Raw genomic sequence first — 23,053 nt, forward strand, 5'->3', positions numbered from 1 at the left:
GTTTTATTATAAGGGAGTGAAGAGGAGAATACAGTGACAAATGTAGGTAATATAAAAACAAAAGATAACAAAAAGTATTTTTAAAGTGTAGTTTATACACAAATAAAGCCAATGCATCCAAGATTAGGAGGGAAGCAGAAAACTGGGAAAGAATTTTTACAACCAGTGTCTCTGATAAAGGCCTCATTTCTAAAAAATATAGATAACTCAGCCAAATTTATTAGAATGCAAGTCACTCCTCAATTGATAAATGGTCAAAGGATATGAACAGGCAGTTCTCAGAGGAAGAAACTAAAGCCATCTATAGTCATATGAAAAAATGTTCTAAATCACTATTGATTAGAGAAATGCAAATCAAAATGACTCTAAGATACCACATCACACCTATCAGTTTGGCCAACATGACAAAATAGGACAATGATAAATGTTGGAGAAGATGTGGGAAAATTGGAACACTAATGCATTGTTGGTGGAGTTGTAAAATGATCCAATCATTTTGGAGAGCAATTTGGGGCTATGCCCAAAGGGCTATAAAATTGTGCACACCCTTTGACCCAGCAATAGCACTTCTAGGTCTGTATCCCAAAGAGATCATAAAAATGGGAAAAGGACCCACATGTACAAAAATATTTATAGCAGCTCTTTCTGTGGTGGCAAAGAATTGGAAATTGAGGGGATGCCCATCAATTGGAGAATGACTGAACAAATTGTGGTATATGAATGTAATGGAATACTAGTGTGCTATAAGAAATGATGAGCAGACAGAACTAAAAAAAACTTGGAAAGACTTACATGAACTGATGCAGAGTGAAATGGGCAGAACCAGGAGAACGTTGTATGTAGTAACAACCACATTATGGGATATCTGACTTCAATAGACATGGTTCTTCACAGCAACGCAAGAATCTAAGACAGTTACAAAAGATTCATGATGGAAACTGCTATCTACACCCAGAGAAAGAAATATGGAGTCTGAATGCAGATGGAAGCACACTATTCGCTCTCCTTTTCCTTTGTTATTTTGTTTTATTGCTTCATTCTCGTGGTTCCTCCCATTAGTTCTAATTGTTCTTTACATCATGACTAATAGGGAAATATGCTTAACATGAATGTATATGTAGAGCCTATATCGGATTATATGCTGTCGGGGGGGGAGGGAAGTGAAAATTTAAAACTCAAAATCTTATGGAAGTGAATGTTGAAAACTAAAAATAAATTAAGACCAAAAAAAAAAGTGTAGTTTAAACCCTGAAAAGCTTGTTATTATTTTTTTTTTAATCTCCATTTAGTTACAGACTTTACTCTCCTGGAGAGTTTTTAAAAAGAAAATGGATAACTATTCATCTGGATAACTTTTAGATGAAAACATGCAAGGAATGGACTAATCTTAGGATTCTACAACCAGCAATATGGCTATTTTTCAATTACTGACCAATTTTCACTTAGGTTGCAATTTTTAAAATTCATGAAAATGTTATAGGTATGAATTACTTCAGTATTATTGAGGGGTAAATAGTGTTTCAATCAATCAACAAGCATTTATTAAGCCCCTACTATGTGCTAGGCATTGTGCTAGGTGTTAAGAATTTTACAAAGAATAAAATAATCCAGTCACAAGAACCTTACATTCTAATGGGAAGACAACAGGAACACATATAAGCATACATAGAATAAATATAAAGAGAATAAACACAAACATATGCAATCTATTTACAAACAGGGTAGTTTGGGAGAAAGGATAGTTTGGTAGCAGTTGGGCAGATCAGGAAAGGCTTCATGCTTAAAATAACATAAGCAAGATGAGGAAATGAAATGACCATTAACTCTAACGTAAACCATAAATCAGTTACGCCTCCTCCCTGACCACCCTCCCCCTGCCACCCCACAACTCTCAGTGGTAAGGAAAGAGGACTTCCCCACCCTGGCAAGAGTCTGCATTTCCAATTTTCAAAATGATATACAGCTCTTAAAGATCTAGAAACTACTGCTAGATCTGGGTACAAATCTAGCCGATGCCATCAAAATGATAAGCCACAATGGAAATTTATTGCTATGTATTTTTAATCCTCTCTTATGTTCTGCTGTGCACGTGACATTTTTTCTTTTCTTATTTTATATTTGTTTGTTTCTTTTTCTTTTCTTATTATGTATTTGAGTTTTACTATTTAAGTCTAAAAGAAAAAAAAAATAAGCTACAAGAGCCATAAAAAGAGCTTTGCATTTTAAAACAAAGCCAGCTCCTTCAAACCTAGAGTATTAAAGGCCTGAGTTCAAATCCAGCCTCAGACGCTTTCCTAGCTGTGTGATCCCAGGCAAATCACTTGGCCTCTCCCTGCCTTGATTTCCTCAGATGTAAAAATGGGGCTACTTCAGAGGGTTGTTGTGAGGATCAAATGAAATAATATTTGTAAAGTGCTTATCACCGTGTCTGACACCAAATAGGTGCTTAATAAATGTTTGGGGCATGAAGGGGGAAACTCTAGAACAATTTCACTGTGTTAGGTACAGTTGCCAATGAGATCCTGGCTTACATTCAAGTGTTTGAGTCTCCTTTGATTTAAAAAAAAAAAAAGGGGGGGTGGGGGACCTCAACTGATATGTGTGATTATTTTAAACCTATACCAATAACTCATCTGCCAAGCTGGCCAGTCATTTGACTACATATTCCAACATCCATTATATTTCTATAAAGCATGTCTACTTGTTTCTTTCTAGCATTACAATGCCCCCTTGAGAGACTGGCTTGATCCCAAGAACTGCCAGGTATACCGAAAGTGGTACAGGCATTTTCCAAAGAACTCAGGAAAACATGCTCATTCAGAAGGCCTCTGACAACGAGGGCCTGCTTTCAAAAGGCATAAAAATGGAAGGTGCATTTAGTCAATTAACATAGTTTAAACTAGCCTTGAATTTATTTCTAAAAGACCCATTTAGGACAAAAATTCTTGCCCAATCCTAGTGTTTCTGAATTTCTGACAGCAGAAGCTCACAGGGGAGGGGAGTTAGTTGCTGCTTATATACTGAACCTCCGAAAGGCTGTGGTTTGATGTAGTGTGATGAGTCCTCCAATTCCAAACTTGGTCATTTTCATCTCAGTGCTATACACATCTGTTTCCTAGGTTTGATTCTCCCCACCGTAAGTTAGCATCTTCTTAAAAGTACTTTCAGGGGCAGCTAGGTGGCACAGTGAGTGGATAGAGCACCAACCCTGGAGTCAGGAGAACCTGAATTCAAATCTGGACTCAGATACTTGACACTTAGTAGCTCTGTGACTCTGGGGAAGTCACTTAACCCCATTGCCTAGCCAAAAAGAAAAAAAAAGTAATATCAATTGTTTTTCAGTTGTGTCCATTGGGGGTTTTCTTAGCAAAGATACTGGCATGGTTTGACATTTCCTTCTCCAGCTCATTTGATAGATGAGGAAACTGAGGCAAACAGGGTTAAGTGATTTGCCCAGGGTCACACAGCTCTAAGTGTCTGAGTGGATTTGAAGTTGGAAAGATGAGTCTTCCAGACTCCAGGCCTGGCACTCTATCCACTTCACCACCTAGCTAGCCTTAAAGTAACAGCATCCATATTGAACTCCATTAAACTAAGATCTGAGAAAAGGTACTCATTTCTAGGCTTTATACTGCAGTCTCACGCACACAAAACACAGCAAAACTTCCATAATTCAGGCTGGTTCTGGAAGAAACGTCCCATTCGTTAAAAAAAAAAAAAAGGAGAAGAAGAAGAAACTGTCCAAGTTTGTTAAAAAAAAAAAAAACAAGCAAAAAAATAAAAACAAAAACACCTTAGTTAAAAAAAATTATTAAGGAAATGACACTGACTCTGGGCAGTGTGTTGTTCGAGAAAAAGCAATGATCCTCCAGTTAGGAGAGAGGCGGGTTCAAATTCTACCTCTGACCCTTATTGGTCGTATAAATCTGGACAAGTCACTTATTCTTTCTGTGCTTCAGTGTAAAAATCTATAAAATGAAAGTAACAATATCTATAGTATTTACCTCACAGGGTTTCTATTAGGATAGGAAATAAGGTATAGGGTGTTCCAAAAGTCTCATGCTATTAAAATTTACTGTCCCAAGACTTTGGGGACACCTTGAAGGTACAGCACAGTACGAACCTTAAAGTGATATTAGTACTACTGCCAAAGGGCAACTAGGTGGCATAGTAGAGAGAGTGCTTGGCCTGGAGTCAGGCAACTCATCTTCCTGGGTTCAAATCTGGCCTCAGACATTTATTAGCTATGTGATCCTGATCAAGTCACTTAACCCTGTTTGCCTCAGTTTCCTCATCTGTCAAACGAGTGCAGAAGGAAATGGCAAACCACTCCAGTATCTCTGCAAGAAAACCCCAAATGGGGTCACTAAGAGTCCAACATGACTCAACAACAATTACTACTTCCAAGTATACAAAATGCAGTAAACTAATGCCCAAGAGTGCAGTGACAAGTCCCTTAACTTCTCTGAGCCTCAGTTTCTTTATCTGTGAAATGGGGATAAGTGCACTTACTCTACTTTTGTGAGGATAAAAGGAGGCAATATAAGTGAAGCAATTTGCAACCTGTAAATTGTTCTATAAATGTGAGCTATTATTGCTAGGAATGATCTTATTCCTTTGAGTTCCACAGAATCACAGAATCTCAGAGTTGGGGGAGGCCTCAGAAATCATCTCATCCTAGTTCTCCCTCATTGCACTTTCAAAGTCTGTCTTGTATTACAGCTGTTCCCATCAATATTATCCTTCCTATTACAACTGGGGATTATTGTACAATTTAGAGCTAAGAAGTCACTTTAAAAGTCACCAAGTCCACCCTTTTATGTTACAAATTAAGAGACTGGGGTTTTCTCAATTTAAGTTAATTAACAAGCTAAGTTGATTAATAAACTGAGGTTTTCTTAAGTTATTTAAGTTAACTGAGGTTAACTTACAAAGGTTAAGTAATTTGCTATAAGGCTCCATAAAGACAAAGGCAATGAATGAACAAAAAAGTTATTTATTAAGCTCTTCCTAAGTGGCAGCATTCTGTTAAATTCTAGGAATATAAATACAGAAGGTAGAACAGTACTGGTCTGGAGAAGCTTACACTCTTTTTTTTTAGAAATAAATTTTTATTGATATATTTTATTTTTAATATCACCTCAATTTCCACTCTTTAGCCTTCCCCCTTTCAGAGAGCCATCTTTTGTAACAGAGAATTTTAAAAAAAAAAGAAAACAAAAATGAAGAGAAAAAAATGCAAAATGGTCAATATATTTTTTAAAAGTTGATAGTATAAGCTACACTGCATATTTATGGGCAAACACCCCACCACCTCGGAAAAAAGTGAAAGGAGGTATGAAAAGGTTACATTCTTACTGAGGAACCCAGCACATACAGAGTTTTGGTCAGGGAATCACATAGATGGCAAGCTGATTCATAGGGCAGCCAATAGATATACCCTTTCCAAATGCAAAGGTACTTTTGATTTCATTACACTACTTAGAAAAGGAAATAGGAGAAGCAGCAGGGAGAGAAGGAGATGACAGGATGGCCCAAGATGTTCAACAATAAAAATATTCCAGCCACATCAAAGGAGTCCTAAAGTTGAATGGACTAAGTACCCCAAGGACTGGGGGACAATGTGATAAAATAAGTACTGCAATAAAAATATAACTACTGATACTTGTATAGGGCTCAGGACCAGAGCTTTGGAACCAAGGTGAACCTGAGAATCCATCTAATTTAACCCTCTCATTTTCTAGACAATGGACTCCCACAGGGTAAGTGACTTTGCCTAAGGCCACACAGCTAATAGGTGGCTTTGCAGTTTTCAACATGCTTTCCTATGTACTATCTCATTTGATCCTCACAATAGCCCTGAAAGGTAGATTAACTCAATCTTAACTAATGAAGAAATTAAACAACATGGCCAAGATCGTACAATCAGCAAAACCTAAGCTTTTTGATGCTTAGTTCTGTACACTCTCACGCCATGCTCTTCTGAGTCCCAACCTCACACAGAATCTAGCACAACACCAAGAATACAAATCGGCAGCACTGAATTAGGAGCTAGTGTGTTCCATCGGAAGTCAAGAACACTTGGGTTCAAATCTAGCCTCATACCCTTACTAGCTGGCCAGGTCTCTGCGCCTGTTTTGTCAACTGTATGAAGATAATAACAGCATCTACCACCTAGAGCTGTTGTGAGGACCAAATGAGATAACATATGTAAAGAACTTTAAAAACTTTAAAGTGCTGTATAAATTTGAGCTATTATCATAGCACTCAAAGATGAATGCACATAATTGGCAATATTACATGTAAGCGTCTGCCAAAGGCTTGAAAACAGGTGGCTCCCAAAGTAGATTAAACATTGCTCCCTGAAATTTTAATTACAGAATTTACTTAGCAAGACTGTTTTTTCTTTGTACTGAAAAAAAACTCAACCATTAATCCGGACTTGTTCAAATGAGAGCGAGTTCCCAATCAATGGGGTGCAAATAAGTACGGTAGGGCAGTAGTTCCTAGCAAAGAGAACCAAATAAGTCTATGCACCTGCCCAGGTAAGGTAGTCCTGATTGCATGGCTGCCATAAGCAAATCTCCTTTGAAAGACCTCCTTAATAAGCACAGACGCTGGGTTTTTCTCTCCTACCACTGCCATTCCCTTCCCTCTTGGGTAGGAAGCTTAAGTAGAAAGCCACTGGGTTATTTAATATAGTCAGTAAAGACAAAAACCATGTACACAAATCCACACATCTTGGAGAAAGCATCTGTAATGGGGGGGGGGGGTAAGAACCGCAGGGTGATAATGCAAAGCCTTAGAGGCAGCCATATGAACGCAAACTAATTACCATAAGTACTTAATGACAATGACCTCTGTAACAAAAGCCAGCAAAAGCTCAATACAGCAGGTGTGACATAGGCAGGCCAGGTAGGCCTTGCCTAAGTGAGGCAGACACTAAATAAACCATACTGTTTACCTCCTACGAGAGACAAAAAGGGAGGGAGGGAGAGAGGGAGAGGGAGAGAGGGAGAGGGAGAGAAAGAGAGAAAGAGAAAGAGAAAGAGAGAGAGAGGAGGGAGAGAGAGAGGGAGAAAGGTAAAGAGGAGGAAAGAGAGAAACAGAAAGAGGAGAGAAGGAGGGAGAAAGAGAGAGGAAGGAAAAAGTGAAGGGAGATGGGGAAGAGAAAGGGAAGGAGAGAGAAAGGGAGAGGGAGGGAGAAAGGGAGGAGAGAGAGAAAGAGAGGGAAAGAAAGTGAGAGAGAGAGGGAGAGAGCCAAAGAGAAGAAGACAGAGAGACAGAGACAGAGACAAAGATGATTAATTTCCATGGCAAACAAACATGAAAGAAGTCAGGAAGAAGGCCAGCCTTAAACAAGAAAAGTTTGGGAAACACTAAGCCAGAAAATAACCTGCTCCAAAGACATTAATTTCTTCTCGCTTTGTATTTTAACTATGTCATTTGAAGAACTTGTGGGAAAAGGAGGAAAAGCCCTTCTCCTTCCCTTCTGCTCCCTAGCTAAGAAGATTTATTCCAGCTCTAACTAGTAGATGGTGCCAGATCATTCTAGAAGATGGATAAGAGCAAAACTTGTGAGGCAGCGAGTGTTGGATTTGGGGTCGGAGGACCTGGGTTCAAATCACCACTGTGCCACTTTTACCAACTGTGTGACCTTGGGCAAATCATTCAACCTCTCTGAGCCTCAGTTTCCTCATCTGTAAAATGAGAAGGTTGGACTAATCAATGGCCTTTAAGGTCCCTTCCAGCTCTAAAGCTACAATCCTATAAGATTCCTAAAGAGGCAAAATGGGAGCAGGAGATTCAGATTTAGTAATGAGATGTTATCCTCACCATTCCCTCCCCATTCAAACACATCCAGAAGCCAGGAAAAGCTGAGACAGCATGTCCTCTACTGCCATCAGTACTATCAACTGCATTTGGATAAGATGCCACGGAACTTGACAGCAGGTATAAAGGCGAGATAAGCTCCATAGGGAAGAACGTTTAATGAACTCACCCTAAGCAAGGAAACCTCCAGCCATCGAGGAACACACAAGACTAACAACAAAACTTACACCGAGAAAAGGGAAACCCTCATTCTCACACATTCTCACAGATACGGGCACCCAGAATTCCAAGGAGATTTGTCATAATGGTCACAGATTGGACAGTCGTAGTCCCAAATTAAATATAACCAGTCAAAACTCTAACAGTTGAGATAACCAGTTTCCATCACCTGCCACTATGCATTCTTCCCCAATCCCTTCCCTTCCTCCAAAGTACTCCCTCACCTCTATCTTTCAGAATTAAAGGCTCAGCTCAGGTGCCAACTCCTACGAGAGGCCACCTCTGATCACTTCCAACTGTTACTACCCTCAAACTATCTTGTGTTTATTCATATGTGTACCTTTTGCATCTACCACCCCCACCCCTAATATAGAAGAATATAAACTCCTTGTGGGCAGAAATTGTTTCATTTTTCTGGAGTTCTTGGAATGCGAAGTGCAATGCCTTGTACACAGTAGACATTTAATAAATGTTTGTTGAATTGAATTTGCTCCTAGAGTGCTTTCTCTCTATCTTCATAGATTTTAATGAACCCCAATTCTCATCACAGCTTTGTCAACTATTCATTTGGTGGATAAAAAAACAATATCACTTCAATTACCTTAAAGACCCTTGTTGGCAATCTAACCTACAGAAGGAAGGAAGGAAGGAAGGAAGGAAGGAAGGATCAGGAAGTAAGGGGGAAAAGACAAATAAATAGAATAAATTTCTTGACCTTAGAAAGGGCTTGTGAACCACATTCTTAGGACCTCACTCAGAGTCTATTTACTTTAGACAGAATTTTAAGGAAATGTCTGAATGTAAGATTAGAAGCAGCAAATTAGAAGGGAGTAGAGAAAAGAGAGAGCACCACTCTATTTCTTCGGGAGGAGCAAGAAGTCAAAAAGCATGGTCATCTGGGTCCATTTGTTAGAAGGGCAAAAAACAATGTTCAACTGTGAAAGCACAAACCAATGGTCATGCTTGCCTCCCTCTGCATCCGTTCCTACAGGTCTTCCCAGCTTTCAATAATTTATACAATAACAACATCACAAAGCAAACAACTCTCAAAGTCATTAAGAACCCTGATCAAAGAAATGACCAATCATTATTCCAAGGGAAGAAAGATGAAGCACACTACCCATCTCCTGAAAGAGAGGTGACAGACTTGAAATGGACAATGAATCACACATTTTTGGATGTGGTCAAGGCAGGCATTTCCTGTGCTTTACTCTAAAAAATATTTGTCACAAGGGTTTCTGTTTTTATTTTTGTTTTTCCAAATGGAAGAGAGAGAAGCTGAAATGAAAAAAATGCTTCTTAATGGAAAAAAAAATTTAACTTCAAAAAACACCAATGGTCTTAATAATGATAATCCAAAATCATCAAGAAAAGTCTAAGTAAGTGTAATAGCAGCTCACTTTTCTATAGCCCTGTAAGGTTTACAAAGCACTTAACTCAGAAAAAAATCTTATGAAGTAGGTAGTACAGGAGGTCTTGTTATGTTCATGATATGGATGAGGAAATGCAGGCTAAGAGACAAAGTAACTTCCTCGGGGTCACACAGCTAGTGAATACTGGGCCTTGGGATTGAGATGCTGGTCACTCAATTTCAAATCTAGTGCTATTTCTGAAACATCATGCTGTCTCTCAAGCAGACTTTGTTTAAGGTGGCAAGAAAGTGAATAATTTTCCAGCCATCTGCCTGGAAAATCCATTTCTGTGGAACACCACACTTCCTCAATGATCCCAGGTACATAAAGAAGAGCTATTGCATCTTGGAGACAGAGAGATGCTGCCTGGTGGTTTTGAGCACATCCTCTGATCTGAAGATCTGTAATAATTCACAAAAGCCAATACCATTTCTCCAGGTCATCACAAGAGAAACATTTGACCACTCTGCTGTGACTGTAGGAAGGGGCTCCTGATTGGTCCTGTCTAAATTTGCCTACACTGGCACACTCACGTTAAAGCTGTCACAGGCTGGCCGTGCAGTAGAACCATGGGAAGATCTGAGGCCTCACACAGTGAACCAACAACCCCCAGCACACACAGCCCTCACCAACCACCACGAAACGTGCTCCTTACCTTTCTTTTATGATGATTTCACCGCAGGACTGGCAATAAAACACATAGCTCTTCAGGGCTTGCAGGCTCTGGTTCAAAGTGGAAACCAGTTCTGAAGGAACGAAAGGAAAGAGCAAATCATTCTGGCTTTAGGACATACACGTTAGCATCCATGTAGGGCAGTGAAAGCATGATGAACTCAGTGGGGTGAACCACAGGACCAGAGTTCAAATACTGCCTCTGCCACTTTTTCTCTGTGTGTTTTGTTGTTGTTATTTGGTCATTTCAGTTGTGTCTGACTCTTCGAGATCCCCTTTGGAGTTTTCTTGGCAGAGATACTGAAGTGGTTTGCCATTTCATTCTCTGGCTCATTTTACAGATAAGGAAACTGAGGCAAACAGGATTGAGTGACTTGCCCAGGGTCACAGAGCTAGTAGGTGTCCAAGGTTGGATTTGTACTGAGAAAGATACGTCTTCCTGACTCCAGGTCCAGCACTCTATCTCCACTGTACCACCTACCAGCCCCATTCTCTCTGTGACTCTACAAATCACTTAGCCTCCAGGGGCTTTTGTTTCTTATCTGTAAAATAAGAGTTACACTAGATCAAGGGTTCTTTACCTGAGGATGTCAGGAGGTCCATGAACTTGAATGAGGAAAAAAATGCATCTTTATTTTCATCTACCTGTCCTGAAATTTAGCACTTCTTTCAATTATTTAAGAACATGATTTTGAGAAGGGGTCAGCAGACTGCCAGAGGGAGCAGTAACAAAAAAAAAAAAGCTTCAGGCTCCCCTTGACCAGATGATCTCTAAGGTTCCTTACAGTTCTAGATTCTACAGTTTCTTACAGTTCTAGATCTGATCAAACAGCAGCATTAGACCCCTACCACCAAATAATGCTGACACCTTCCCCAGATACATTTTACAAATAATCTTTTGTTGATTCAACCAGAAGCAAACAATATAAAATGTTTTGCATTGCCTCCAAAAATGTCAAAGAACTTTGCAAGCAGCTTCTTAAGTATTTATTCCACAGGTTACTTGAAGTAAGATGTCACTCCTCTTATTTTGTAGAAAGAGTCTCACAAAAAGAGAGTAAGAGAGAAGCACAACATTTCAGACACTATCATGTCTACCCGAACAACAATCCCCTCTACAATATCTCCAAGTGATGATTCAGCCTTCAACTGAAAACCTCCTGAGAATGGGAACCTTTCCCTCCCGAGGCAGCCCATTAAACCAGTGGTGTCAAACTCAAAGAGAAATGGGGGGGGGGCCACTAAACATTACGTAAGGATAAAATAAGGGCACATGCAGGGGCAGCTAGGTGGTGCAGTACATAAAGCATTGGGCTTGGAATCAGGAAAATTCTTCTTCGTGGATTCAAATCTGGCCTCAGACACTTACTAGTTGAGTGACCCTGGGCAAGTCACTTAACTCTGTTTGCCTTAGTTCCTCACCTGTAAAATGAGCTGGAGAAGGAAATGGGAAGCCACTCCAGTATCCTTGCCAGGTAAACTCCAAATTGGGTCATAAAGAGTCAGATACAACTGAAAAACAACTGAATAGTGACTTTTTTTTTTTTGGAGGCAATCAGGGTTAAGTGGTTTGCCTGAGGTCACACAACTAGTAAGTGTCTGAGGCCAGATTTGAACTCAGGTCCTTCTGACTCCAGAGACTGTGCTCTATTCACTGTGTCACCTAGCTGCCCCTTGAATACTGACTTATAAAACCTCATATTATCTATGTTCTATTGTATTTTTATTTATTTTGCTAAATATTTCCCAATTACATTTTAATCTGGTTCAGAAGCACTCAGGAACATCACAGGCCATGAATGTGACACCTCTGTATTACACATTTGAACAGCTCTAACTACTAGGAAGTTCTTCTTGACATCAAAATTAAATTTGCCTTTATGCATATTCTATCTATTACTAGTAGTGTTGCCCTCAGGGGTCAGGCAGAACATGTCTAATCACTCTTCCACATAACAGCCCTTGAAATATAGCTCTCTTCCCACCCCATGTGTGAAGCCCCTCCCCACTAACTGTTCTCTTCTCCAGACTAAACAGCACTCTGAATGATCTTTTTTTTTTTCTTTGCGAGGCAATTGGGGTTAAGTGACTGGCCGCGGGTCACATAGCTAGTAAGTGTCAAGTGTCTGGCCTGAGACCATATTTGAACTCAGGTCCTCCTGACTCCTGGGCCGGTGCTCTATCCACTGCGCCACCTAGCTGCCCCTGGAACAATCTTATAAGTCACGGACTCAAGTTACACTGCTTGCCTTCCTTTGGATGTTCATTAGCTTATCTATGTCCTTCTTGAAATACAGTACCTGGAACTGAACACCAGATTCCAAATGTGGCTTAATCAGGAGAGAATGCTAGATTTCTCTCAATGCAACCAGTCTCATTTGGCTCACATCACATATCTTGCAAATATGCAGGTCTCTACATGCCCCAGGGCCAGGATGTTTCTCCTCTCCCCTCCCCTTCTCTCCCCTCCTTTCTAAGTATTAATGCAGCCACCATGGCCAGACCAGTAGATCTGTATCACTTTGAAAGTGATTTAGTAGAAAAAAAAATTACATCCATTTTAATTCAGCTGCAAAGAATTCAAAAGAAGCTTCAGTTTGCTCTAGAATATTATTTACTGACAATAAGAAAAAGTATCATTACATTCAGCATGTGCCTGAGGACAGAAGAGCTGGTTCCTAGTGAGCATTCTCTTTCTCAGAAGCAAGAATCAATTCTGATGAAAATTTCAGTGATTTGTATTATTCTTGGCCAAGCCACTTGCAAGGTTATATGAATGTAGTCAGTCCATTTTCTTAATTTCAGCTTCTCAGTCATCAGCAACAGAACAAAGGATAAGAGCACAATTGTTTACTTAAATTCTCTAGAGAAATAATCTTCTCTATTCCCCACTTCTACCCCTTCCCTGCCCCAGACCAGTAAAATGCAGCAATTTGGTTTATGTCACTCCTTTTTCCTGGAAATTCTTACAAAGTGAAAGAGTTGTTCCAGATGCAACAGATAATGGTGCAAAACTGAATAAAACTGGGCACAGAGAAGAAATTTGCAACCTGCACCAGAACTGGGAGTGCCCACACAGATGAAAGCATTTAAGTTAACTTTGGACTGAAGGAAGTCTAGTTCCACATTTCTTTCAAGTGAAAGAAATTTACAAATTACAAAGATAACAATACATCTTAACAGGGCTAAGTGATGAAGGAAACAAACAGCATTACTGAGCAGTGAGCAGCTAGAAGGGACCAGAGTAGGCTGTTCAAATTATGTGCTGTAAAGAGCTGTCCAAGGCTAAAAGGTCAATTGCCAGTATAGCAGTTCCATCTGCTGGTGAAACAAGAGAAACTTACGCTTTGTCTATTTTGGGGGTGAGGAGAGGAAATCCTTGTTTCCCCACCAAGAGAAGGGCTTTCAGAAATGGAACTCTTCAATAACTGGTGCCTGAGGACAGGCCTGATGCCTGTGATTTATATTAACATGTACTGGATTATTTTTTCACTGCAGATGGAATTCCACTTTCAGGAACCACAAAACAGTTGAGTGATGGTGGCAACTAATAATAAATTAAGCAGTATAATATTTGCTTCAAAATACAATCTTCTCAATAGTCAAATTCTAAAAGCTACCAATTGATAGGTGTGACATAGTGGATCAAGCACAGGGCTTGGAGCTAGTTAGAACCTGGTTTCAAATTCTGCCTCAGACCCTTGCTGTGTTACCTTGGGCAATTCACTTAACCTTTCTGGACCTCAGTTTCCTTATCTGTAAAACAACAGTGTGAGACTTGATGGCTAGCGTCTCCTTCAGTTTTAAATCTATGATTCACTGATTTAATCTGTGGTCTATTCAAATCCAAACAGAGGTTTCCTGTAATTGAAAACTCAGGTTTTTTGAAACTTTAGGGTTAAATGTAAGTGTTTCCAAAAATCAGCTCCTAAAACATATTCTGACTCAAGCTCATAGCATTATGCATCTAACAAGCAATTGCTAAAGGAATCTGTACTAGCATCTCCAGAATTTTTCCCAATCTGGGTCAGTATTCCCAGGGCTCACCTGGAAACCTTTTGCCTATTGTTGGGAATGGGACTACTGGTGCCTCATCAGCCTATTTATGGCCTCAGAACAACATCTGGGTATTTTTCTTCAGCCCCATTCTGAAGAGCATCTCTTAACGAACAGCCCTGTAGCCCTTCACAGCTGTCTTTGATGTCATCCTACCCACCTGTCCGATTCATTCCTAAGAACCGAACAGATTTTTCTCAGAATAAATAATCATGTGTCTTGAAGTTACCATTTAATAGATAAAGTTTAACTTTTCAGGACAGATACGATCTTTAATTCGTGATGAGGAAGTCCATGCTCTGACAGTATTTAGTGCTGATTTTACTCACTCTTATTCAAGTCAGCCTGAACGAGAAGTCTCATATGGATCCCATCTCCAGACACATTCTGCAACCCACGAAGGGAAGAAGGGACAAGCCTGACCTCTGGTGGAAAGTTGATTTCTCTGCATTGTTCAAGAGTTTTAATCTTCAGTACTGATGGAGTTATAGAAACATCCATGGGCAAGCTTCCTTGTTTTGGCTCTCTGTTGATTGAAAAATAAAATTTTTTCCCATTAACTCAATTTTAAGAATACCCATTAAGCAAATATAACATTAAATGCAGCTAAATCGATTAGAATGTACCAAATCATACTATGCTTCAATATTTCCACAGATCTATAATCTTATCAATGTGACTACTCCCTACAATGGTCCACACACATCTTCTCATCTTGTCCAATTCTTGTCCATGACTCCAGTAAATCCTCTAAGAAGACTGTCCATGAGTTTCCTTCTATCTTGAATTCTTCCATGTCTCCAACCCCTATAGTATCTTCTATTCTCATAATAAAGAAAGCTTATAATATAAGTTTATTCATATATAGGGCAGCTAGGTGACGAAGTGGATGGAGCACCTGGAGTCTGGAAGACCTAAATTCAAATCCAGCCTGGAATACTTACCAGCTGTGCGACCCTGAGGCAAGTCACTTAATCCAGTTTCCCTCAGTTTCCTCATCTGTAAAATGAGCTGGAGAAGGAAATGGCAAACCACTCCAATATCTTTGCCAAGAAAACCCCAAATAAGGTCACGTAGAGTCAGACATGACTAAAACGACTAAACAACAATTGACCCCAGCATTATAATGTGTGTTTTTGTTTTTGTTTTGGACTGGACCTGTAATTTCATTGATACAAGGAACTCTCAGGTGAGGCAACTACTTCTACCAACGCAGATGGGTACTTGCTTTACAACTTGTGGTATTCAAGAGTTGCCTGGGGCATTCAGGGGTTAAATGACATGAACATGATCACAAGTATGTGTGGCAAAATATAAACCCAGGGGGCAGCTAGGTGGAGCAGTGGATAGAGCACAGGCCCTGAAGTCAGGAGGACCTCAGTTCAAATCCGGCCTCAGACCAAACACTTGACACTTCCTAGCTGTGTGACCCTGGACAACTCACTTAACTCCAATTGCCTAAAAAAAAAAAAGAATCTGTGTTTCATCCTAGGGACACAGACTCTGTTTTCAAGGAGCTTGAAGTCTGATAGAGAGAAAGAATGAATATACAAATAATGCTGATACAAGAAGAATGAGACAAGTACAAAGGAGAGATTTAGGAAAAATACCAAAAGAGAGTTAGGAAAAATACCAAGAGATTTGGAGAGGAGAGATCACTTTCACCTGCAAGGAATGGGAGAAGAATGTGTCTAGGTAGGGGCGGGACCATTACAATTTAGTTTTGTTGAGAATAATTCAGGTAATTTATTATGCAACATTTTTATAAAAAACATTTTTAATATACAACAGAAAAAGCTTTACAAAATTTCACAGGTTTAACATCATTTTTGTGAGTCAACTTAAATATAGTGGGGCATAGGATCATAGATCTAGAAATAGAAGGCATTTCAGAGATCATCTAGTCCAGCAATGTTATTTCATAGAAGAAGCAGGCCTTTGAGTAGTTAGCTTTCTTCAAATAAAACAGCATGTAAGTAACAAAGCCAAGACTTGCAGGGGAAGGATGATTTTAACAACTTAGATCAAATTTGTTTAGGTTTGGGTTTGGTTTTCCACTTGTGGTGGAATTTCTGAGAAAAATTCAGAAATGCAAAATCATCAAATCATTATTATGTATCTACTTCCCTACTCTCTAATTCTGGGCAAATCAAATCCTTTGAACAAAAAGAATGTAAACTAACACAACTTTTCACATTGTTGAGTTGTTTTAGTTGTGTCAGTCATGCCCAACTCTTTATGAACCCATTTGAGGTTTTCTTGGTAAAGATACTAGAATGGTTTGTCATTTCCTCTCCAGCTCATTATACAGACAAGGCAACTGAGGCAAACAGGGCTGAGTGATTTGCCCAAGGTCACACAACTAGTAAGTATCTGAGGCCAAATTTGAACTCAGGTTCTTCAGACTTCAGGGCCGGTGCTGTATCCATTGTGCCACCTGGCTGCCCCTTTTTATAGGGAAAATATAGATCCAACTAACAACATAGCTGCATCACGCATTCAAATCCAGAAATAAAATCACAAAGTCACAGAATATCCTAACCTGGAAAACTCTTAATCCCACTGCCTCATTTTACAAATAAGAAAACTGCTTATTGTGAAAAACTGCAATCTAGCAAAAATGTGCAGTCCCTTACTAAATATCTCACTGGACCTGCTGTGCTAAAATTCCAGCTCTTATACTTACTTTATGATTTATTGATGATACTTTTATGATCATGGACAATTCATTCTCTTCTCTAGTCCTCACTTTCCTCATCTGTAAAATGAGGAATCTAGACTAGATGTCTCTAAAGTCTTTTCCGATCTTAATTATGTTAATGAGCCTATAAATAATATATCTGTTGCAAATAGCCAAAAACACAGGCTTATGAAGTAAGAAAAAACTCTCCAAAGTCTGTGACTTTTCGTAAGTGTCCTGCTCTCCTCATAATATAATAACATAATATAATACACAGCTATAGAAGGTTAGAGCTGGAAAAATCTTTAAGATGACTCACCTTTCAATTTATAAATGAGGAAAATGAGACGCAGAAAAGCTACATGACTTGCTCAAAATCACATAGCCGGCTTTATCAGGTTAAAGTTAAGTTGTCTGATGATCACCATTTAGCTAGCACAGATCAGATTTGTTGGCATTGTTTTATTTTCATTTTTTTATTTGTAGGTTATTTCAGATTTACACTGATATAAAATATTTAAATTATCCTGTATCCATAGCAATTAATCCAACCTCAATTAGGAGAACAGGAAAGCTCCTTTCCAATTCTCACATGCATTGGTTCACTTTCATACAAAACTAGTTTGGGGAAGATCTAACCAAGCAAATTTATCCAAAGGATATTTAAGAAGACAACAAGTAGAAAAAAAAATATTAAAGATCTGCAAAGATTTTTATAAAAAACTTTTTAGCTATTAAATACAAGAGAGCTACCACCATTGGACTTCAACATGAACCCCAGAGAGGAGAAAAAAATGTCATTAAAGGGAACAAAAATGGGAAAATCAGCTGATTCAGATCAAGTGTATGGAGAGGAGACCCATGCTGGCAGGTACACAATAGGGAAGGTTTTATGGAAAATTAATAATAATAACTAATATTATATATTTATATAGTGCTTACTATATGCCAGACACTGTGCTAAGGGTTTTACAATTATCATCTCATCTGATCCTCACAACAACAATCCTGGGAGGTAGGTGTTATTATTATTTTCATTTTACAGATGAGGAAACTGAGACAAACAAAAGTTAAGTGACCTGCCCAGAGTCACACAGCTAAGAAGTATCTGGGGCCATACTTGAACTCAAGGCCCAGCCCTCTATATCCACTATGATACCTCACTACCTCAATATTCACAATACATTTAAAGGAATGTAAGATATAAAATGGGAAAAGTTTTGGACCTTATTAATACCTTTAAAAGGTGAATTGAGATAACAACTAACAACCTACTTTCCCATCTACATAAATGTTTATAAAAATCATCTGAATCCTCACCAAGAACATCTTCAGTGAGGATACACTAAGAGGAAGGCTTTGAGAGCAATATTACATGGTAAAGCACATCTCTGCCATCACCAAATTGGCTAAAAGATGTCAGAAATATAAAATTCCACTATGCTTACTGTTACTTAATTATAAAAAAAATCATTTGACCCAACTATAAAGGTTCTCTTCCAATAAGGTGTTTCCTGTATGTATATATATATATGTGTGTGTGTGTGTGTGTGTGTGTGTGTGTGTGTATACATATATATATATATAAATGTGTGTGTGTATATACATATATATATAAGTGTGTGTGTGTATATATACATATATATACATATATATATACACACAGTATCATTCAAGATAAATTAAAGAGATGATACAACATGAAAAGCATCTATTAGGCACCTACTTCAGACTAGCGCTTGAGAAACAAAGAGAATGAATAAAACTGTCCCTACTTGGAAAAGACTTTACCTTCTAATAGGGAAGACCACAAATATATATATAAGCATACATAAAGAATAAATATAGAGTCAATACAAAGTAGGAACAAGCAGTCAGGAGAGCAGGAAAAATTTCATGTAGAAAAGGTGGTGTCTAAGTTGAATCTTGAAGGACAAAAGGAATTCTATGAAGCAGAAGTCAGGCCAGGTGAGCATTCCAGGAATGGAGGGTAGCCACTGAAAAGGCACAGAGATGGGAAATGAGAGTGTCACACCAGACGATCAGAGAAAAAACTGGCTTGGTTGGGTCATTGACTACAGGATGGGGAGGAACACACAACGAGGTTGGAAAAATAGGTTGAGGTTAGGTTTTAAAAACTAAACAGAGTGGATAGAGCACCAGCCCTGGAGTCAGGAGGACCTGAGTTCAAATCCAGCCTCAAACATATAACACTCACTAGCTGTGTGACTCTGGGCAAGTCACTTAACCCCAATTGCCTCACAAAAAAAAAAAGAAAAGAAAAAAAAACCTAAACAGAGGAATTCATACTTTATCCTAGAAGCATTAGGAAACCACTGCAGTTAATTAAGTAGAGGCCCTTCAAAGAGTATTAGATAAAAAGGGGATTCTCTATGGACAGTAAGAATCCAGATGACATCAAGCTTTAGAACACTGAAGATCATCTTAAGAGATCCATAAGAACTCCAAAGAATTTGCATTAACATGCACATAACAAAAGCCAAGTGGATGAAGAGTGTCTATTTCCTATATTATGACATACAAGTGAAAAGACAACTTATAAAACTTACATATATGTATATCTACACATGCACATACATATGTATATATGTGTGTGGATGTATAAAGATTCATATACTTATGAGAGCTATGTAGACATATAGATCTATATCTACACATTAGTATAAATATGGATGTGGTTGTAGATATAAATAATATCCATATAGAACACACATCAATATATATGAATGGGACCAAAAGTACCCCAGAATTAAACAGAACAAGTCAAATTGGCTTTAGAAAATTACAAAACTCCTTTAATGATAGTTAACTTCTTCAAGAAATAAAAGGTCATCTTTTTAACACCAACATTTTACTGGTAGTGTTATATGGATGCAGGACATGAAATATAACTCTAAATAAATGAAAATACATATCACAAAGAGGACAATGAAAAGGCTCATTGTGGGTGTGAGCAGGGGAAAACATGCAACAAAAGGAAATTAAAAAACAGGAGCAAAAGATGTTACCAGAGAAATATAGATTTTAAACTGAACGCATTCATCAGCAAGCATTTATTTAGTGCCTGTTAAGTACACTAGCCTAAGTTCTAGGCACCTGGGATACAAAGACTAAAATGAAATGTTCCTTGCAGTCACAGAGCTCACATGATATTGGGGAAAACAACATGTACACGTGTAAGTAAATATAAAGTATATACCAAGTAAGTAAATATATGATAATTGGCTGAGGAGGCATCATCACATCACCGAAGGAGAAGTAGTAAAGGGCTCATGTAGGAAGTGGACTTGGTGATCTTTGAAGGAAGCTAGGTACTAGGTGGTACAGCAGAAAGAGTGCTAGACCTGGAGTCAGGGAGATCTGAGTTCAAATCCAGCCTCAGACACTTTCTAGCTGTGTGACCCTGGGCAAGTCGCTTAACCCTGTTTGCCTCAGTTTCCTCATCTGTAAAATGAACTGGAGAAGGAAATGATAAACCACTCCAGTATCTTTGCCAAGAAAACCCCAAATGGGGTCATGAAGAGTCAGAAATGACTGAACAACAAATAAAATTTGGTTTTTTTCTTATTCGTTTGAAAAGGTAATGGAAAGATAGTGTACAGTTAATTTATGTGGACTGCCAAAAAGACCAGCCCTGCTGCACAGAACAGTGTAAAGAATGCTGAATTTGAAGTCAAGGGACCTAGAGTCATACTATCTCAGTGTCTCTTACTACCTGTGAAATCATTTCCTCTGCCTCCACCAGTTTCCTTAACTACAAAATAACAGGGATGAACAAGAAGTAGTAAAGTCTCATTTGTTTCTAATCCTGTTTTAATAAAACTTGCCCTGGGACTGGAAAGGTAACCCGGGTGAGGAATAACAAAGGTGAAGAGGATACGGACACACCCACAGCCACTCATCCCACCCCCTCCATTCAAAGGGCTATTTGGAAAAGCACCGACGGGTAAAATAGGTTAGTAGGGACTCATATGCCAATAAAACATTGGCTTGACACGGGATATTTTCCGGACAAGTTCCACTTTTTTTTTTAAAACAAAAATTAGTCATCTCTTCACAGACCAAGTGACACGAGCAAGTCAGGATAATCCTTTTTATCAACATAAATAGCACTTTGTTTTGGAAATATTGTAGAGATTCTAGTGGGAAAAATAAAAAAAAACTATGTATCACACTTTAGAGCTAAATTCAAAGGAGGATCGCGGACTGCGGCTAACGAGGAGGAGGGGCTTAGGGTTAGTGAGTTTCAGAAGACAAAGACCAGAAGAAGAAAGGAAGGAGAAGGGGAGGGGAGAAGGGAGGGCGGAGGGAGAGAAAAGGTGGCGACTCCTGGAGCTTCTCCAGCCAGAATGACGTCAGAAACAACTGCTCCCATGCGCGTGCGCCTTCACCAGCTAGGCGTGCGCCCGCCTCCAGAAGCGTCAGCGAGTTAAACGTGCTACGGAGGTCTCCAGAGCCCGTGCACGGGCTAGTGGCTCAGCAGCCACGCGTCTGGTGCCCCCGGCTCGTCAATTTACGCAAATTTGTAACTTTTTCCTGCCCAGTCAAATCTGCATGCTGGGGGAGGAACAGGATGCCCTGGAAGGGATCCAGGGCGCAAATCCATAGATAGTCCTCCCCTCCCCACCCTTCGCTCGGGCGCCCAGCCCCTTCCCTGGCCCACCTACTGTAGGGCTAGGAACTGAGACGTGGGTAGCTTTGTACCGGATAATCAGCAGTGCGCTCTGCAGCCTCTTCCTAATCTCCAGGAAAACGTCCATTGGCAGCGTCCCCTGGCTTCTCTTCCTGCTGAGTAATGAACTGGGTGGGGGTGGGGAGTGTTGGAAAGGAGGTAGGGGTGCAGTGACTCACGCTACCCCAGCTCGAGAGCCCACGGAGGCGCGGCCAACCCTCACCAGCAGAGGAGTAGGAGGAGCGCGCTGGGCGCTCCGCCCTATCCGGGACGGCTTCTAGCACCGAAGGCTGCGGCTGCTCACTGCAGCCTGGACTGGGTACTACGCTGCCTAGCTTGGGGAGGAGAGCAGGGGTTAGGGGAGTGAGTGTCCAGGGGACCAGACGGAGCTGTAAAAACTGATGGGATAGGGGCAACTAGGTGGCGCAGTGGATAGAGCACCGGCCCTGAAGTCAGGAGGACCTCAGTTCAAATCCGGCCTCAGACCAAACGCTTGGCACTTACTAGCTCTGTGACCCTGGGCAAGTCACTTAACCCCAGTTGCCTTAAAAAAAAAAAACTGATAGGATGAATGAGTAAGCAATTGTGGGTGCTTCGTTTGTCTAACGCCATCGTATGAAACTCCTTCGTTTTCTTAGGATCATAAGATTTAGAGTTGTTGGGACACCAAAAGCAAACCCTTCATTTAACAGATGAAGAAACTGAGGTATCGTGACATGGTGGATAGGGTAATAGATTGAAAGTCAGTCAAAAAACATTTATTGATCACTGTGTGCCAGGCAGGCATTGTGGTAAGCCCCTGAGGATACCTAGAATGGCAAAAACTTGAATTCTGCCATCAAGGAGTCATCCTGTTTTAGACTAAGCAAGTCCTTTAGTCTCCGTTTCTTCATCTATGAAATTAGTTATTCGGTGGCCTCTTCAGGTCCCTTTCAGTTCTAAATCTATGATCCTACAAGGCCCAGAAAAGGCTTTTGAGTAGGATCAAACAACAGACAAGTTGCGGGATCCAGGATTTGTAAATGTTGTTTTCCCCCAGGGAAAATTACTATTTGGTTAATGATAGATCATATTTAATATGAAACTTTGCAGTTGATAATTTCCTCTCAGCAAGCCTATGAGAGAAGTATTCTTATCCCCATTTTACAGATAAGGAAACCGAAATTTCCAAGAGGTTAAATGATTTACCCAAGGTCATAATGTTAGTAAAAATCTGAGCCAGGACTTAAGCCTTCAACTTTAGTCACCCTTTCCACCATTTTACACTATCTCTCACTGATTTGGTGACCACAGGGATTGCCTGTTTCAACCCCCTCCTTTCACAGATGCACAGAGGCCCCATAGACATTAAGAGACTTTTCACACAAATAACGCATAGGTTCCCAAAGTGGGCAATACCACGCCCTGGGGGACGCTGGAACAATCGAGGGGGGCAGTAGTAGTCTCCTGTGCAATTGGGGGTGTTGAATAAAAATAAGGGGGCAGTGG

At 39.8% G+C, this 23,053-nt stretch overlaps 1 protein-coding gene across 5 annotated transcripts in view; it reads right to left on the reverse strand.

Moving 5' to 3' along the window:
- UBE3D (ubiquitin protein ligase E3D) overlaps nucleotides 1-21,776 on the reverse strand; it is a 202,517-nt gene extending 180,741 nt beyond the window's left edge. For 2 of the 5 annotated variants that reach the window (XM_027855266.1, XM_027855294.1), the window contains exons 1-3: nucleotides 21,598-21,776; nucleotides 14,522-14,718; nucleotides 10,120-10,210 (exon numbers count right to left, since the gene is read on the reverse strand). In XM_027855266.1, the coding sequence (XP_027711067.1) occupies nucleotides 10,120-10,210; nucleotides 14,522-14,718; nucleotides 21,598-21,653 (344 nt within the window). In that variant the 5' untranslated portion in view covers nucleotides 21,654-21,776. Of the gene's footprint in view, nucleotides 1-792; nucleotides 907-10,119; nucleotides 10,211-14,521; nucleotides 14,719-21,556 lie in introns of those variants that run through there. The other 3 variants (XM_027855284.1, XM_027855274.1, XM_027855299.1) reach the window with 3 other exon arrangements.
- Between the last annotated feature and the right edge of the window lie 1,277 nt (nucleotides 21,777-23,053).

Source organism: Vombatus ursinus, unplaced genomic scaffold (assembly GCF_900497805.2).
Source record: "Vombatus ursinus unplaced genomic scaffold, bare-nosed wombat genome assembly UNPS02000582.1, whole genome shotgun sequence".
Taxonomy (NCBI): Eukaryota; Metazoa; Chordata; class Mammalia; order Diprotodontia; family Vombatidae; genus Vombatus; species Vombatus ursinus.